This window comes from Diplotaxodon limnothrissa, linkage group LG20, assembly GCF_057381915.1.
Source record: "Diplotaxodon limnothrissa isolate DT_005_m linkage group LG20, D_limnothrissa_male_GT1.1, whole genome shotgun sequence".
Lineage (NCBI taxonomy): Eukaryota > Metazoa > Chordata > Actinopteri > Cichliformes > Cichlidae > Diplotaxodon > Diplotaxodon limnothrissa.
The window spans coordinates 13,309,700-13,329,260 of NC_140615.1; the positions used below are offsets into that span (position 1 = coordinate 13,309,700).

At 42.4% G+C, this 19,561-nt stretch overlaps 1 protein-coding gene across 1 annotated transcript in view; it reads right to left on the bottom strand.

Annotated features, from left to right (window-relative positions):
• Positions 1-323: 323 nt before the first annotated feature.
• Positions 324-19,561, bottom strand: part of LOC146610672 (uncharacterized) — a 77,488-nt gene continuing 58,250 nt past the window's right edge. Inside the window, exon 5 of the mRNA XM_085344071.1 lies at positions 324-598. Within this exon, the coding sequence (XP_085200197.1) occupies positions 324-598 (275 nt within the window). The remainder of the gene's footprint in view (positions 599-19,561) is intronic.

Genomic DNA, 19,561 nt, shown 5'->3' on the forward strand with positions numbered 1-19,561 from the left:
CAGGCGAAGGAGTGACGATTGCAATTTGGAGGGACAAACAAAGTGACCATATGAATGACAAATATGAATATGGAGGAATAAATAACAAGCTGACGTTTCAACTCATTGTAGGGTGTCTTCCTCTCTCTTGTACTCAATTATTTTCAACATAAGACAGTCCTGACAGGGGCGACACTGGGAGGGCTAGACATTTTGGCTCTTAGAATATTACGTCAGTTTCCTTATTGCAGTCGGTCTTTAAATTCTTCATGTGCCTCTATAAAGTATATTGGAGGTCTGATTAGGACCCAACATGAGTTAGATTTCTTAATACAAAACTGAATCTATCTATTAAAGTTTTGCATACCTATTCTGTGCAACTTTACTTCAGGGTTCCACATGATGCCCAGCTCCTGCCCGGTCCAGATGATGATGCCTTTGGTTTCCTGCTTCAGTGCAAGCTGCTCTCCTTCCTGATTGGTGGAGATTTCCTCCTGTTCCTCTTTAGTCTGTGGAGGATCTGTGTTCTGCTGGTCCAGACTGGAGTTCCTTTCCTGGCTACAGACCTGCGGGTCATCCAGATCCTCATTTTCCTTACAATCATGTTGCTGTGGGAGGTCTTGATGGACAGAACACACAAGAAAAAAGTCACACTGTGAGCAGGTCTCTCAGATATGTGAGCGATATTTAAATATTCTCTCTCATGCAGCGAACAGAGAAGAATTCTGTTTACATGCAGAAAGTCATCATTTATGAGGCGTACAGCTCACTACTCCAACTTGGTCCTTGTGGCCAATAATCCACAGTTTTCATTGTCTCAACATTTTTCTACATTCTGCGTACAGTTCTGGGCTAACATGACTTAAATCTGAAACAGAAAACATGTCTCCAGTGAGGCAGTATCCCAGGCGGTAATGCACGCCATGTGTCTTTGTGACATTTTGTTATAAGTCATATTCATTTCTATATTATGAAATCTGCTTATTACACTTTTACATACCAAATCTGGTCAGCCGTGATCCAGGTTTCCACAACAAATCCAGCTGTTCTCCGGTCCAGACATTAATCCCTTCATCCTCCTGCTTCAGTGCAAGCTGCTCTCCTCCCTGATTGGTGGAGATTTCCTCCTGTTCCTCTTTAGTCTGTAGAGGCTCTGGGTCCTCCTGGTTGAGACTGGAGCTCCTCTCATGGTCACAGAACTGCTGATCATCCAGACCTTCGTGTTCAACAAAAGGACACAAGAAAATAGTGACTAATGTGATGATAAGAAAGCTCAAGAAGGATGAAAACGGTCACCTATTGAGAATTTAGCTTGCGTTTTATGTTGCCACAGAAACATTCACTGATAGTCATTTGTTCACTGGATGATGTTGATAACCTTACAGCTGTCTGGGGTCTGATTTTTAGATGTGACTGCCAGTGATCATCACACACTGTGAATAAACAAACAAATGAACAGCAGCATGATCTGAATATGATCATGAAAGCTTAAAGTAATTTACGACGGCAGGTAAGATATGCTGTTAATGCTAATCTTTTAACATTTTACTAATAAATATGATGCAAATCTCATGGTCCACTACATTCCAAAGATGCTCTGTTGGGTTGAGAGCTGGTAACTCTGGAGACCCGAGTACAGAGAACTCAATGTCATTTTAAGGGAACTGCATATTTTCTCTTTTTTGGACTACTCTCTGTAAATCATGCAGATGTTTGTGCTGGAAATTTAAACAGATCAGCAGTTTCTGAAATACTCAGATCAGCCAATGTGGCACCAACACCCACACCATGATCAAAGTGATTTCAATCACCGTCACTGATCGCTATATGCTGAAATGCATGGACTGCTGCCATCTGATTGGCTGATTACATTTTGGATTAAAGAGTAGTTGAACGGGTGTAGTTAACAAAGTGGCCGTAAGTATGTTTACATAGATGCAGTGTTAGGGAGTAACGGCATACATGTACCGGCATTATGCATTTAAAATACAAAACATGAGTAACTGTATTCCGATATCCATCCATCCATTCGCTTATCCTTTTCAGGGTCGCGGGGGGCGCTGGAGCCTATCCCAGCTGTTATAGGGCGAAAGGTGAGGTACACCCTGGACAGGTCGCCAGTCTGTCGCAGGGCTAACACATAGGGACAGACAACCATTCACACTCACATTCACACCTAGTGGCAATTTGGATTATCCAATTAACCTATCCCCACAAGCTGCATGTCTTTGGACGGTGGGAGGAAGCCGGAGTACCCGGAGAGAACCCACGCAAACACGGTGAGAACATGCAAACTCCACACAGAAAGACCCCGGCCTGATGGTGGAATTGAACTCAGGACTTTCTTGCTGTGAGGCAACAGTGCTAACCACCGTGCCGCCGATAGTTACCGGTAATTTGGTAATAATTAGAATACAGTTACTTCTAAATAAATGGATTACACGATGGTCTTTTCCTGTTTCATATGTCAGGCTATACCCTCTCTAATTTTGTTGATTTCACGCATTACCGGAAACCCAAACAAAACACGCAACAAGAAGCTCTAGTGTAAGTCTCTTGGTAATGTTGGTGGCGTCAGTTATACAATGGACCCAGAAACCGAGCTGCTCTCAACTATAAAGACTCCACCCGAAAGAAACATCTGGAAGTACATTCTTTTTTTAAAGACTAACATTAGCTAGGGCTGTGCGACATGACCAAAATCTCATATCCCAATATAAGACGTTTCTCGTCTTATATTGTAGTTTTATTTTATAGTGTTTCTGTGTTCTGCTGGTCCAGACTGGAGTTCCTTTCCTGGCTACAGACCTGCGGGTCATCCAGATCCTCATTTTCCTTACAATCATGTTGCTGTGGGAGGTCTTGATGGACAGAACACACAAGAAAAAAGTCACACTGTGAGCAGGTCTCTCAGATATGTGAGCGATATTTAAATATTCTCTCTCATGCAGCGAACAGAGAAGAATTCTGTTTACATGCAGAAAGTCATCATTTATGAGGCGTACAGCTCACTACTCCAACTTGGTCCTTGTGGCCAATAATCCACAGTTTTCATTGTCTCAACATTTTTCTACATTCTGCGTACAGTTCTGGGCTAACATGACTTAAATCTGAAACAGAAAACATGTCTCCAGTGAGGCAGTATCCCAGGCGGTAATGCACGCCATGTGTCTTTGTGACATTTTGTTATAAGTCATATTCATTTCTATATTATGAAATCTGCTTATTACACTTTTACATACCAAATCTGGTCAGCCGTGATCCAGGTTTCCACAACAAATCCAGCTGTTCTCCGGTCCAGACATTAATCCCTTCATCCTCCTGCTTCAGTGCAAGCTGCTCTCCTCCCTGATTGGTGGAGATTTCCTCCTGTTCCTCTTTAGTCTGTAGAGGCTCTGGGTCCTCCTGGTTGAGACTGGAGCTCCTCTCATGGTCACAGAACTGCTGATCATCCAGACCTTCGTGTTCAACAAAAGGACACAAGAAAATAGTGACTAATGTGATGATAAGAAAGCTCAAGAAGGATGAAAACGGTCACCTATTGAGAATTTAGCTTGCGTTTTATGTTGCCACAGAAACATTCACTGATAGTCATTTGTTCACTGGATGATGTTGATAACCTTACAGCTGTCTGGGGTCTGATTTTTAGATGTGACTGCCAGTGATCATCACACACTGTGAATAAACAAACAAATGAACAGCAGCATGATCTGAATATGATCATGAAAGCTTAAAGTAATTTACGACGGCAGGTAAGATATGCTGTTAATGCTAATCTTTTAACATTTTACTAATAAATATGATGCAAATCTCATGGTCCACTACATTCCAAAGATGCTCTGTTGGGTTGAGAGCTGGTAACTCTGGAGACCCGAGTACAGAGAACTCAATGTCATTTTAAGGGAACTGCATATTTTCTCTTTTTTGGACTACTCTCTGTAAATCATGCAGATGTTTGTGCTGGAAATTTAAACAGATCAGCAGTTTCTGAAATACTCAGATCAGCCAATGTGGCACCAACACCCACACCATGATCAAAGTGATTTCAATCACCGTCACTGATCGCTATATGCTGAAATGCATGGACTGCTGCCATCTGATTGGCTGATTACATTTTGGATTAAAGAGTAGTTGAACGGGTGTAGTTAACAAAGTGGCCGTAAGTATGTTTACATAGATGCAGTGTTAGGGAGTAACGGCATACATGTACCGGCATTATGCATTTAAAATACAAAACATGAGTAACTGTATTCCGATATCCATCCATCCATTCGCTTATCCTTTTCAGGGTCGCGGGGGGCGCTGGAGCCTATCCCAGCTGTTATAGGGCGAAAGGTGAGGTACACCCTGGACAGGTCGCCAGTCTGTCGCAGGGCCAACACATAGGGACAGACAACCATTCACACTCACATTCACACCTAGTGGCAATTTGGATTATCCAATTAACCTATCCCCACAAGCTGCATGTCTTTGGACGGTGGGAGGAAGCCGGAGTACCCGGAGAGAACCCACGCAAACACGGTGAGAACATGCAAACTCCACACAGAAAGATCCCGGCCTGATGGTGGAATTGAACTCAGGACTTTCTTGCTGTGAGGCAACAGTGCTAACCACCGTGCCGCCGATAGTTACCGATAATTTGGTAATAATTAGAATACAGTTACTTCTAAATAAATGGATTACACGATGGTCTTTTCCTGTTTCATATGTCAGGCTATACCCTCTCTAATTTTGTTGATTTCACGCATTACCGGAAACCCAAACAAAACACGCAACAAGAAGCTCTAGTGTAAGTCTCTTGGTAATGTTGGTGGCGTCAGTTATACAATGGACCCAGAAACCGAGCTGCTCTCAACTATAAAGACTCCACCCGAAAGAAACATCTGGAAGTACATTCTTTTTTTAAAGACTAACATTAGCTAGGGCTGTGCGACATGACCAAAATCTCATATCCCAATATAAGACGTTTCTCGTCTTATATTGTAGTTTTATTTTATAGTGTTTCTGTGTTCTGCTGGTCCAGACTGGAGTTCCTTTCCTGGCTACAGACCTGCGGGTCATCCAGATCCTCATTTTCCTTACAATCATGTTGCTGTGGGAGGTCTTGATGGACAGAACACACAAGAAAAAAGTCACACTGTGAGCAGGTCTCTCAGATATGTGAGCGATATTTAAATATTCTCTCTCATGCAGCGAACAGAGAAGAATTCTGTTTACATGCAGAAAGTCATCATTTATGAGGCGTACAGCTCACTACTCCAACTTGGTCCTTGTGGCCAATAATCCACAGTTTTCATTGTCTCAACATTTTTCTACATTCTGCGTACAGTTCTGGGCTAACATGACTTAAATCTGAAACAGAAAACATGTCTCCAGTGAGGCAGTATCCCAGGCGGTAATGCACGCCATGTGTCTTTGTGACATTTTGTTATAAGTCATATTCATTTCTATATTATGAAATCTGCTTATTACACTTTTACATACCAAATCTGGTCAGCCGTGATCCAGGTTTCCACAACAAATCCAGCTGTTCTCCGGTCCAGACATTAATCCCTTCATCCTCCTGCTTCAGTGCAAGCTGCTCTCCTCCCTGATTGGTGGAGATTTCCTCCTGTTCCTCTTTAGTCTGTAGAGGCTCTGGGTCCTCCTGGTTGAGACTGGAGCTCCTCTCATGGTCACAGAACTGCTGATCATCCAGACCTTCGTGTTCAACAAAAGGACACAAGAAAATAGTGACTAATGTGATGATAAGAAAGCTCAAGAAGGATGAAAACGGTCACCTATTGAGAATTTAGCTTGCGTTTTATGTTGCCACAGAAACATTCACTGATAGTCATTTGTTCACTGGATGATGTTGATAACCTTACAGCTGTCTGGGGTCTGATTTTTAGATGTGACTGCCAGTGATCATCACACACTGTGAATAAACAAACAAATGAACAGCAGCATGATCTGAATATGATCATGAAAGCTTAAAGTAATTTACGACGGCAGGTAAGATATGCTGTTAATGCTAATCTTTTAACATTTTACTAATAAATATGATGCAAATCTCATGGTCCACTACATTCCAAAGATGCTCTGTTGGGTTGAGAGCTGGTAACTCTGGAGACCCGAGTACAGAGAACTCAATGTCATTTTAAGGGAACTGCATATTTTCTCTTTTTTGGACTACTCTCTGTAAATCATGCAGATGTTTGTGCTGGAAATTTAAACAGATCAGCAGTTTCTGAAATACTCAGATCAGCCAATGTGGCACCAACACCCACACCATGATCAAAGTGATTTCAATCACCGTCACTGATCGCTATATGCTGAAATGCATGGACTGCTGCCATCTGATTGGCTGATTACATTTTGGATTAAAGAGTAGTTGAACGGGTGTAGTTAACAAAGTGGCCGTAAGTATGTTTACATAGATGCAGTGTTAGGGAGTAACGGCATACATGTACCGGCATTATGCATTTAAAATACAAAACATGAGTAACTGTATTCCGATATCCATCCATCCATTCGCTTATCCTTTTCAGGGTCGCGGGAGCCTATCCCAGCTGTTATAGGGCGAAAGGTGAGGTACACCCTGGACAGGTCGCCAGTCTGTCGCAGGGCCAACACATAGGGACAGACAACCATTCACACTCACATTCACACCTAGTGGCAATTTGGATTATCCAATTAACCTATCCCCACAAGCTGCATGTCTTTGGACGGTGGGAGGAAGCCGGAGTACCCGGAGAGAACCCACGCAAACACGGTGAGAACATGCAAACTCCACACAGAAAGATCCCGGCCTGATGGTGGAATTGAACTCAGGACTTTCTTGCTGTGAGGCAACAGTGCTAACCACCGTGCCGCCGATAGTTACCGATAATTTGGTAATAATTAGAATACAGTTACTTCTAAATAAATGGATTACACGATGGTCTTTTCCTGTTTCATATGTCAGGCTATACCCTCTCTAATTTTGTTGATTTCACGCATTACCGGAAACCCAAACAAAACACGCAACAAGAAGCTCTAGTGTAAGTCTCTTGGTAATGTTGGTGGCGTCAGTTATACAATGGACCCAGAAACCGAGCTGCTCTCAACTATAAAGACTCCACCCGAAAGAAACATCTGGAAGTACATTCTTTTTTTAAAGACTAACATTAGCTAGGGCTGTGCGACATGACCAAAATCTCATATCCCAATATAAGACGTTTCTCGTCTTATATTGTAGTTTTATTTTATAGTGTTTCTGTGTTCTGCTGGTCCAGACTGGAGTTCCTTTCCTGGCTACAGACCTGCGGGTCATCCAGATCCTCATTTTCCTTACAATCATGTTGCTGTGGGAGGTCTTGATGGACAGAACACACAAGAAAAAAGTCACACTGTGAGCAGGTCTCTCAGATATGTGAGCGATATTTAAATATTCTCTCTCATGCAGTGAACAGAGAAGAATTCTGTTTACATGCAGAAAGTCATCATTTATGAGGCGTACAGCTCACTACTCCAACTTGGTCCTTGTGGCCAATAATCCACAGTTTTCATTGTCTCAACATTTTTCTACATTCTGCGTACAGTTCTGGGCTAACATGACTTAAATCTGAAACAGAAAACATGTCTCCAGTGAGGCAGTATCCCAGGCGGTAATGCACGCCATGTGTCTTTGTGACATTTTGTTATAAGTCATATTCATTTCTATATTATGAAATCTGCTTATTACACTTTTACATACCAAATCTGGTCAGCCGTGATCCAGGTTTCCACAACAAATCCAGCTGTTCTCCGGTCCAGACATTAATCCCTTCATCCTCCTGCTTCAGTGCAAGCTGCTCTCCTCCCTGATTGGTGGAGATTTCCTCCTGTTCCTCTTTAGTCTGTAGAGGCTCTGGGTCCTCCTGGTTGAGACTGGAGCTCCTCTCATGGTCACAGAACTGCTGATCATCCAGACCTTCGTGTTCAACAAAAGGACACAAGAAAATAGTGACTAATGTGATGATAAGAAAGCTCAAGAAGGATGAAAACGGTCACCTATTGAGAATTTAGCTTGCGTTTTATGTTGCCACAGAAACATTCACTGATAGTCATTTGTTCACTGGATGATGTTGATAACCTTACAGCTGTCTGGGGTCTGATTTTTAGATGTGACTGCCAGTGATCATCACACACTGTGAATAAACAAACAAATGAACAGCAGCATGATCTGAATATGATCATGAAAGCTTAAAGTATTTTACGACGGCAGGTAAGATATGCTGTTAATGCTAATCTTTTAACATTTTACTAATAAATATGATGCAAATCTCATGGTCCACTACATTCCAAAGATGCTCTGTTGGGTTGAGAGCTGGTAACTCTGGAGACCCGAGTACAGAGAACTCAATGTCATTTTAAGGGAACTGCATATTTTCTCTTTTTTGGACTACTCTCTGTAAATCATGCAGATGTTTGTGCTGGAAATTTAAACAGATCAGCAGTTTCTGAAATACTCAGATCAGCCAATGTGGCACCAACACCCACACCATGATCAAAGTGATTTCAATCACCGTCACTGATCGCTATATGCTGAAATGCATGGACTGCTGCCATCTGATTGGCTGATTACATTTTGGATTAAAGAGTAGTTGAACGGGTGTAGTTAACAAAGTGGCCGTAAGTATGTTTACATAGATGCAGTGTTAGGGAGTAACGGCATACATGTACCGGCATTATGCATTTAAAATACAAAACATGAGTAACTGTATTCCGATATCCATCCATCCATTCGCTTATCCTTTTCAGGGTCGCGGGGGGCGCTGGAGCCTATCCCAGCTGTTATAGGGCGAAAGGTGAGGTACACCCTGGACAGGTCGCCAGTCTGTCGCAGGGCCAACACATAGGGACAGACAACCATTCACACTCACATTCACACCTAGTGGCAATTTGGATTATCCAATTAACCTATCCCCACAAGCTGCATGTCTTTGGACGGTGGGAGGAAGCCGGAGTACCCGGAGAGAACCCACGCAAACACGGTGAGAACATGCAAACTCCACACAGAAAGATCCCGGCCTGATGGTGGAATTGAACTCAGGACTTTCTTGCTGTGAGGCAACAGTGCTAACCACCGTGCCGCCGATAGTTACCGATAATTTGGTAATAATTAGAATACAGTTACTTCTAAATAAATGGATTACACGATGGTCTTTTCCTGTTTCATATGTCAGGCTATACCCTCTCTAATTTTGTTGATTTCACGCATTACCGGAAACCCAAACAAAACACGCAACAAGAAGCTCTAGTGTAAGTCTCTTGGTAATGTTGGTGGCGTCAGTTATACAATGGACCCAGAAACCGAGCTGCTCTCAACTATAAAGACTCCACCCGAAAGAAACATCTGGAAGTACATTCTTTTTTTAAAGACTAACATTAGCTAGGGCTGTGCGACATGACCAAAATCTCATATCCCAATATAAGACGTTTCTCGTCTTATATTGTAGTTTTATTTTATAGTGTTTCTGTGTTCTGCTGGTCCAGACTGGAGTTCCTTTCCTGGCTACAGACCTGCGGGTCATCCAGATCCTCATTTTCCTTACAATCATGTTGCTGTGGGAGGTCTTGATGGACAGAACACACAAGAAAAAAGTCACACTGTGAGCAGGTCTCTCAGATATGTGAGCGATATTTAAATATTCTCTCTCATGCAGTGAACAGAGAAGAATTCTGTTTACATGCAGAAAGTCATCATTTATGAGGCGTACAGCTCACTACTCCAACTTGGTCCTTGTGGCCAATAATCCACAGTTTTCATTGTCTCAACATTTTTCTACATTCTGCGTACAGTTCTGGGCTAACATGACTTAAATCTGAAACAGAAAACATGTCTCCAGTGAGGCAGTATCCCAGGCGGTAATGCACGCCATGTGTCTTTGTGACATTTTGTTATAAGTCATATTCATTTCTATATTATGAAATCTGCTTATTACACTTTTACATACCAAATCTGGTCAGCCGTGATCCAGGTTTCCACAACAAATCCAGCTGTTCTCCGGTCCAGACATTAATCCCTTCATCCTCCTGCTTCAGTGCAAGCTGCTCTCCTCCCTGATTGGTGGAGATTTCCTCCTGTTCCTCTTTAGTCTGTAGAGGCTCTGGGTCCTCCTGGTTGAGACTGGAGCTCCTCTCATGGTCACAGAACTGCTGATCATCCAGACCTTCGTGTTCAACAAAAGGACACAAGAAAATAGTGACTAATGTGATGATAAGAAAGCTCAAGAAGGATGAAAACGGTCACCTATTGAGAATTTAGCTTGCGTTTTATGTTGCCACAGAAACATTCACTGATAGTCATTTGTTCACTGGATGATGTTGATAACCTTACAGCTGTCTGGGGTCTGATTTTTAGATGTGACTGCCAGTGATCATCACACACTGTGAATAAACAAACAAATGAACAGCAGCATGATCTGAATATGATCATGAAAGCTTAAAGTATTTTACGACGGCAGGTAAGATATGCTGTTAATGCTAATCTTTTAACATTTTACTAATAAATATGATGCAAATCTCATGGTCCACTACATTCCAAAGATGCTCTGTTGGGTTGAGAGCTGGTAACTCTGGAGACCCGAGTACAGAGAACTCAATGTCATTTTAAGGGAACTGCATATTTTCTCTTTTTTGGACTACTCTCTGTAAATCATGCAGATGTTTGTGCTGGAAATTTAAACAGATCAGCAGTTTCTGAAATACTCAGATCAGCCAATGTGGCACCAACACCCACACCATGATCAAAGTGATTTCAATCACCGTCACTGATCGCTATATGCTGAAATGCATGGACTGCTGCCATCTGATTGGCTGATTACATTTTGGATTAAAGAGTAGTTGAACGGGTGTAGTTAACAAAGTGGCCGTAAGTATGTTTACATAGATGCAGTGTTAGGGAGTAACGGCATACATGTACCGGCGTTATGCATTTAAAATACAAAACATGAGTAACTGTATTCCGATATCCATCCATCCATTCGCTTATCCTTTTCAGGGTCGCGGGGGGCGCTGGAGCCTATCCCAGCTGTTATAGGGCGAAAGGTGAGGTACACCCTGGACAGGTCGCCAGTCTGTCGCAGGGCCAACACATAGGGACAGACAACCATTCACACTCACATTCACACCTAGTGGCAATTTGGATTATCCAATTAACCTATCCCCACAAGCTGCATGTCTTTGGACGGTAGGAGGAAGCCGGAGTACCCGGAGAGAACCCACGCAAACACGGTGAGAACATGCAAACTCCACACAGAAAGACCCCGGCCTGATGGTGGAATTGAACTCAGGACTTTCTTGCTGTGAGGCAACAGTGCTAACCACCGTGCCGCCGATAGTTACCGATAATTTGGTAATAATTAGAATACAGTTACTTCTAAATAAATGGATTACACGATGGTCTTTTCCTGTTTCATATGTCAGGCTATACCCTCTCTAATTTTGTTGATTTCACGCATTACCGGAAACCCAAACAAAACACGCAACAAGAAGCTCTAGTGTAAGTCTCTTGGTAATGTTGGTGGCGTCAGTTATACAATGGACCCAGAAACCGAGCTGCTCTCAACTATAAAGACTCCACCCGAAAGAAACATCTGGAAGTACATTCTTTTTTTAAAGACTAACATTAGCTAGGGCTGTGCGACATGACCAAAATCTCATATCCCAATATAAGACGTTTCTCGTCTTATATTGTAGTTTTATTTTATAGTGTTTCTGTGTTCTGCTGGTCCAGACTGGAGTTCCTTTCCTGGCTACAGACCTGCGGGTCATCCAGATCCTCATTTTCCTTACAATCATGTTGCTGTGGGAGGTCTTGATGGACAGAACACACAAGAAAAAAGTCACACTGTGAGCAGGTCTCTCAGATATGTGAGCGATATTTAAATATTCTCTCTCATGCAGCGAACAGAGAAGAATTCTGTTTACATGCAGAAAGTCATCATTTATGAGGCGTACAGCTCACTACTCCAACTTGGTCCTTGTGGCCAATAATCCACAGTTTTCATTGTCTCAACATTTTTCTACATTCTGCGTACAGTTCTGGGCTAACATGACTTAAATCTGAAACAGAAAACATGTCTCCAGTGAGGCAGTATCCCAGGCGGTAATGCACGCCATGTGTCTTTGTGACATTTTGTTATAAGTCATATTCATTTCTATATTATGAAATCTGCTTATTACACTTTTACATACCAAATCTGGTCAGCCGTGATCCAGGTTTCCACAACAAATCCAGCTGTTCTCCGGTCCAGACATTAATCCCTTCATCCTCCTGCTTCAGTGCAAGCTGCTCTCCTCCCTGATTGGTGGAGATTTCCTCCTGTTCCTCTTTAGTCTGTAGAGGCTCTGGGTCCTCCTGGTTGAGACTGGAGCTCCTCTCATGGTCACAGAACTGCTGATCATCCAGACCTTCGTGTTCAACAAAAGGACACAAGAAAATAGTGACTAATGTGATGATAAGAAAGCTCAAGAAGGATGAAAACGGTCACCTATTGAGAATTTAGCTTGCGTTTTATGTTGCCACAGAAACATTCACTGATAGTCATTTGTTCACTGGATGATGTTGATAACCTTACAGCTGTCTGGGGTCTGATTTTTAGATGTGACTGCCAGTGATCATCACACACTGTGAATAAACAAACAAATGAACAGCAGCATGATCTGAATATGATCATGAAAGCTTAAAGTAATTTACGACGGCAGGTAAGATATGCTGTTAATGCTAATCTTTTAACATTTTACTAATAAATATGATGCAAATCTCATGGTCCACTACATTCCAAAGATGCTCTGTTGGGTTGAGAGCTGGTAACTCTGGAGACCCGAGTACAGAGAACTCAATGTCATTTTAAGGGAACTGCATATTTTCTCTTTTTTGGACTACTCTCTGTAAATCATGCAGATGTTTGTGCTGGAAATTTAAACAGATCAGCAGTTTCTGAAATACTCAGATCAGCCAATGTGGCACCAACACCCACACCATGATCAAAGTGATTTCAATCACCGTCACTGATCGCTATATGCTGAAATGCATGGACTGCTGCCATCTGATTGGCTGATTACATTTTGGATTAAAGAGTAGTTGAACGGGTGTAGTTAACAAAGTGGCCGTAAGTATGTTTACATAGATGCAGTGTTAGGGAGTAACGGCATACATGTACCGGCATTATGCATTTAAAATACAAAACATGAGTAACTGTATTCCGATATCCATCCATCCATTCGCTTATCCTTTTCAGGGTCGCGGGAGCCTATCCCAGCTGTTATAGGGCGAAAGGTGAGGTACACCCTGGACAGGTCGCCAGTCTGTCGCAGGGCCAACACATAGGGACAGACAACCATTCACACTCACATTCACACCTAGTGGCAATTTGGATTATCCAATTAACCTATCCCCACAAGCTGCATGTCTTTGGACGGTGGGAGGAAGCCGGAGTACCCGGAGAGAACCCACGCAAACACGGTGAGAACATGCAAACTCCACACAGAAAGATCCCGGCCTGATGGTGGAATTGAACTCAGGACTTTCTTGCTGTGAGGCAACAGTGCTAACCACCGTGCCGCCGATAGTTACCGATAATTTGGTAATAATTAGAATACAGTTACTTCTAAATAAATGGATTACACGATGGTCTTTTCCTGTTTCATATGTCAGGCTATACCCTCTCTAATTTTGTTGATTTCACGCATTACCGGAAACCCAAACAAAACACGCAACAAGAAGCTCTAGTGTAAGTCTCTTGGTAATGTTGGTGGCGTCAGTTATACAATGGACCCAGAAACCGAGCTGCTCTCAACTATAAAGACTCCACCCGAAAGAAACATCTGGAAGTACATTCTTTTTTTAAAGACTAACATTAGCTAGGGCTGTGCGACATGACCAAAATCTCATATCCCAATATAAGACGTTTCTCGTCTTATATTGTAGTTTTATTTTATAGTGTTTCTGTGTTCTGCTGGTCCAGACTGGAGTTCCTTTCCTGGCTACAGACCTGCGGGTCATCCAGATCCTCATTTTCCTTACAATCATGTTGCTGTGGGAGGTCTTGATGGACAGAACACACAAGAAAAAAGTCACACTGTGAGCAGGTCTCTCAGATATGTGAGCGATATTTAAATATTCTCTCTCATGCAGTGAACAGAGAAGAATTCTGTTTACATGCAGAAAGTCATCATTTATGAGGCGTACAGCTCACTACTCCAACTTGGTCCTTGTGGCCAATAATCCACAGTTTTCATTGTCTCAACATTTTTCTACATTCTGCGTACAGTTCTGGGCTAACATGACTTAAATCTGAAACAGAAAACATGTCTCCAGTGAGGCAGTATCCCAGGCGGTAATGCACGCCATGTGTCTTTGTGACATTTTGTTATAAGTCATATTCATTTCTATATTATGAAATCTGCTTATTACACTTTTACATACCAAATCTGGTCAGCCGTGATCCAGGTTTCCACAACAAATCCAGCTGTTCTCCGGTCCAGACATTAATCCCTTCATCCTCCTGCTTCAGTGCAAGCTGCTCTCCTCCCTGATTGGTGGAGATTTCCTCCTGTTCCTCTTTAGTCTGTAGAGGCTCTGGGTCCTCCTGGTTGAGACTGGAGCTCCTCTCATGGTCACAGAACTGCTGATCATCCAGACCTTCGTGTTCAACAAAAGGACACAAGAAAATAGTGACTAATGTGATGATAAGAAAGCTCAAGAAGGATGAAAACGGTCACCTATTGAGAATTTAGCTTGCGTTTTATGTTGCCACAGAAACATTCACTGATAGTCATTTGTTCACTGGATGATGTTGATAACCTTACAGCTGTCTGGGGTCTGATTTTTAGATGTGACTGCCAGTGATCATCACACACTGTGAATAAACAAACAAATGAACAGCAGCATGATCTGAATATGATCATGAAAGCTTAAAGTATTTTACGACGGCAGGTAAGATATGCTGTTAATGCTAATCTTTTAACATTTTACTAATAAATATGATGCAAATCTCATGGTCCACTACATTCCAAAGATGCTCTGTTGGGTTGAGAGCTGGTAACTCTGGAGACCCGAGTACAGAGAACTCAATGTCATTTTAAGGGAACTGCATATTTTCTCTTTTTTGGACTACTCTCTGTAAATCATGCAGATGTTTGTGCTGGAAATTTAAACAGATCAGCAGTTTCTGAAATACTCAGATCAGCCAATGTGGCACCAACACCCACACCATGATCAAAGTGATTTCAATCACCGTCACTGATCGCTATATGCTGAAATGCATGGACTGCTGCCATCTGATTGGCTGATTACATTTTGGATTAAAGAGTAGTTGAACGGGTGTAGTTAACAAAGTGGCCGTAAGTATGTTTACATAGATGCAGTGTTAGGGAGTAACGGCATACATGTACCGGCGTTATGCATTTAAAATACAAAACATGAGTAACTGTATTCCGATATCCATCCATCCATTCGCTTATCCTTTTCAGGGTCGCGGGGGGCGCTGGAGCCTATCCCAGCTGTTATAGGGCGAAAGGTGAGGTACACCCTGGACAGGTCGCCAGTCTGTCGCAGGGCCAACACATAGGGACAGACAACCATTCACACTCACATTCACACCTAGTGGCAATTTGGATTATCCAATTAACCTATCCCCACAAGCTGCATGTCTTTGGACGGTAGGAGGAAGCCGGAGTACCCGGAGAGAACCCACGCAAACACGGTGAGAACATGCAAACTCCACACAGAAAGACCCCGGCCTGATGGTGGAATTGAACTCAGGACTTTCTTGCTGTGAGGCAACAGTGCTAACCACCGTGCCGCCGATAGTTACCGATAATTTGGTAATAATTAGAATACAGTTACTTCTAAATAAATGGATTACACGATGGTCTTTTCCTGTTTCATATGTCAGGCTATACCCTCTCTAATTTTGTTGATTTCACGCATTACCGGAAACCCAAACAAAACACGCAACAAGAAGCTCTAGTGTAAGTCTCTTGGTAATGTTGGTGGCGTCAGTTATACAATGGACCCAGAAACCGAGCTGCTCTCAACTATAAAGACTCCACCCGAAAGAAACATCTGGAAGTACATTCTTTTTTTAAAGACTAACATTAGCTAGGGCTGTGCGACATGACCAAAATCTCATATCCCAATATAAGACGTTTCTCGTCTTATATTGTAGTTTTATTTTATAGTGTTTCTGTGTTCTGCTGGTCCAGACTGGAGTTCCTTTCCTGGCTACAGACCTGCGGGTCATCCAGATCCTCATTTTCCTTACAATCATGTTGCTGTGGGAGGTCTTGATGGACAGAACACACAAGAAAAAAGTCACACTGTGAGCAGGTCTCTCAGATATGTGAGCGATATTTAAATATTCTCTCTCATGCAGCGAACAGAGAAGAATTCTGTTTACATGCAGAAAGTCATCATTTATGAGGCGTACAGCTCACTACTCCAACTTGGTCCTTGTGGCCAATAATCCACAGTTTTCATTGTCTCAACATTTTTCTACATTCTGCGTACAGTTCTGGGCTAACATGACTTAAATCTGAAACAGAAAACATGTCTCCAGTGAGGCAGTATCCCAGGCGGTAATGCACGCCATGTGTCTTTGTGACATTTTGTTATAAGTCATATTCATTTCTATATTATGAAATCTGCTTATTACACTTTTACATACCAAATCTGGTCAGCCGTGATCCAGGTTTCCACAACAAATCCAGCTGTTCTCCGGTCCAGACATTAATCCCTTCATCCTCCTGCTTCAGTGCAAGCTGCTCTCCTCCCTGATTGGTGGAGATTTCCTCCTGTTCCTCTTTAGTCTGTAGAGGCTCTGGGTCCTCCTGGTTGAGACTGGAGCTCCTCTCATGGTCACAGAACTGCTGATCATCCAGACCTTCGTGTTCAACAAAAGGACACAAGAAAATAGTGACTAATGTGATGATAAGAAAGCTCAAGAAGGATGAAAACGGTCACCTATTGAGAATTTAGCTTGCGTTTTATGTTGCCACAGAAACATTCACTGATAGTCATTTGTTCACTGGATGATGTTGATAACCTTACAGCTGTCTGGGGTCTGATTTTTAGATGTGACTGCCAGTGATCATCACACACTGTGAATAAACAAACAAATGAACAGCAGCATGATCTGAATATGATCATGAAAGCTTAAAGTATTTTACGACGGCAGGTAAGATATGCTGTTAATGCTAATCTTTTAACATTTTACTAATAAATATGATGCAAATCTCATGGTCCACTACATTCCAAAGATGCTCTGTTGGGTTGAGAGCTGGTAACTCTGGAGACCCGAGTACAGAGAACTCAATGTCATTTTAAGGGAACTGCATATTTTCTCTTTTTTGGACTACTCTCTGTAAATCATGCAGATGTTTGTGCTGGAAATTTAAACAGATCAGCAGTTTCTGAAATACTCAGATCAGCCAATGTGGCACCAACACCCACACCATGATCAAAGTGATTTCAATCACCGTCACTGATCGCTATATGCTGAAATGCATGGACTGCTGCCATCTGATTGGCTGATTACATTTTGGATTAAAGAGTAGTTGAACGGGTGTAGTTAACAAAGTGGCCGTAAGTATGTTTACATAGATGCAGTGTTAGGGAGTAACGGCATACATGTACCGGCATTATGCATTTAAAATACAAAACATGAGTAACTGTATTCCGATATCCATCCATCCATTCGCTTATCCTTTTCAGGGTCGCGGGGGGCGCTGGAGCCTATCCCAGCTGTTATAGGGCGAAAGGTGAGGTACACCCTGGACAGGTCGCCAGTCTGTCGCAGGGCCAACACATAGGGACAGACAACCATTCACACTCACATTCACACCTAGTGGCAATTTGGATTATCCAATTAACCTATCCCCACAAGCTGCATGTCTTTGGACGGTGGGAGGAAGCCGGAGTACCCGGAGAGAACCCACGCAAACACGGTGAGAACATGCAAACTCCACACAGAAAGATCCCGGCCTGATGGTGGAATTGAACTCAGGACTTTCTTGCTGTGAGGCAACAGTGCTAACCACCGTGCCGCCGATAGTTACCGATAATTTGGTAATAATTAGAATACAGTTACTTCTAAATAAATGGATTACACGATGGTCTTTTCCTGTTTCATATGTCAGGCTATACCCTCTCTAATTTTGTTGATTTCACGCATTACCGGAAACCCAAACAAAACACGCAACAAGAAGCTCTAGTGTAAGTCTCTTGGTAATGTTGGTGGCGTCAGTTATACAATGGACCCAGAAACCGAGCTGCTCTCAACTATAAAGACTCCACCCGAAAGAAACATCTGGAAGTACATTCTTTTTTTAAAGACTAACATTAGCTAGGGCTGTGCGACATGACCAAAATCTCATATCCCAATATAAGACGTTTCTCGTCTTATATTGTAGTTTTATTTTATAGTGTTTCTGTGTTCTGCTGGTCCAGACTGGAGTTCCTTTCCTGGCTACAGACCTGCGGGTCATCCAGATCCTCATTTTCCTTACAATCATGTTGCTGTGGGAGGTCTTGATGGACAGAACACACAAGAAAAAAGTCACACTGTGAGCAGGTCTCTCAGATATGTGAGCGATATTTAAATATTCTCTCTCATGCAGCGAACAGAGAAGAATTCTGTTTACATGCAGAAAGTCATCATTTATGAGGCGTACAGCTCACTACTCCAACTTGGTCCTTGTGGCCAATAATCCACAGTTTTCATTGTCTCAACATTTTTCTACATTCTGCGTACAGTTCTGGGCTAACATGACTTAAATCTGAAACAGAAAACATGTCTCCAGTGAGGCAGTATCCCAGGCGGTAATGCACGCCATGTGTCTTTGTGACATTTTGTTATAAGTCATATTCATTTCTATATTATGAAATCTGCTTATTACACTTTTACATACCAAATCTGGTCAGCCGTGATCCAGGTTTCCACAACAAATCCAGCTGTTCTCCGGTCCAGACATTAATCCCTTCATCCTCCTGCTTCAGTGCAAGCTGCTCTCCTCCCTGATTGGTGGAGATTTCCTCCTGTTCCTCTTTAGTCTGTAGAGGCTCTGGGTCCTCCTGGTTGAGACTGGAGCTCCTCTCATGGTCACAGAACTGCTGATCATCCAGACCTTCGTGTTCAACAAAAGGACACAAGAAAATAGTGACTAATGTGATGATAAGAAAGCTCAAGAAGGATGAAAACGGTCACCTATTGAGAATTTAGCTTGCGTTTTATGTTGCCACAGAAACATTCACTGATAGTCATTTGTTCACTGGATGATGTTGATAACCTTACAGCTGTCTGGGGTCTGATTTTTAGATGTGACTGCCAGTGATCATCACACACTGTGAATAAACAAACAAATGAACAGCAGCATGATCTGAATATGATCATGAAAGCTTAAAGTAATTTACGACGGCAGGTAAGATATGCTGTTAATGCTAATCTTTTAACATTTTACTAATAAATATGATGCAAATCTCATGGTCCACTACATTCCAAAGATGCTCTGTTGGGTTGAGAGCTGGTAACTCTGGAGACCCGAGTACAGAGAACTCAATGTCATTTTAAGGGAA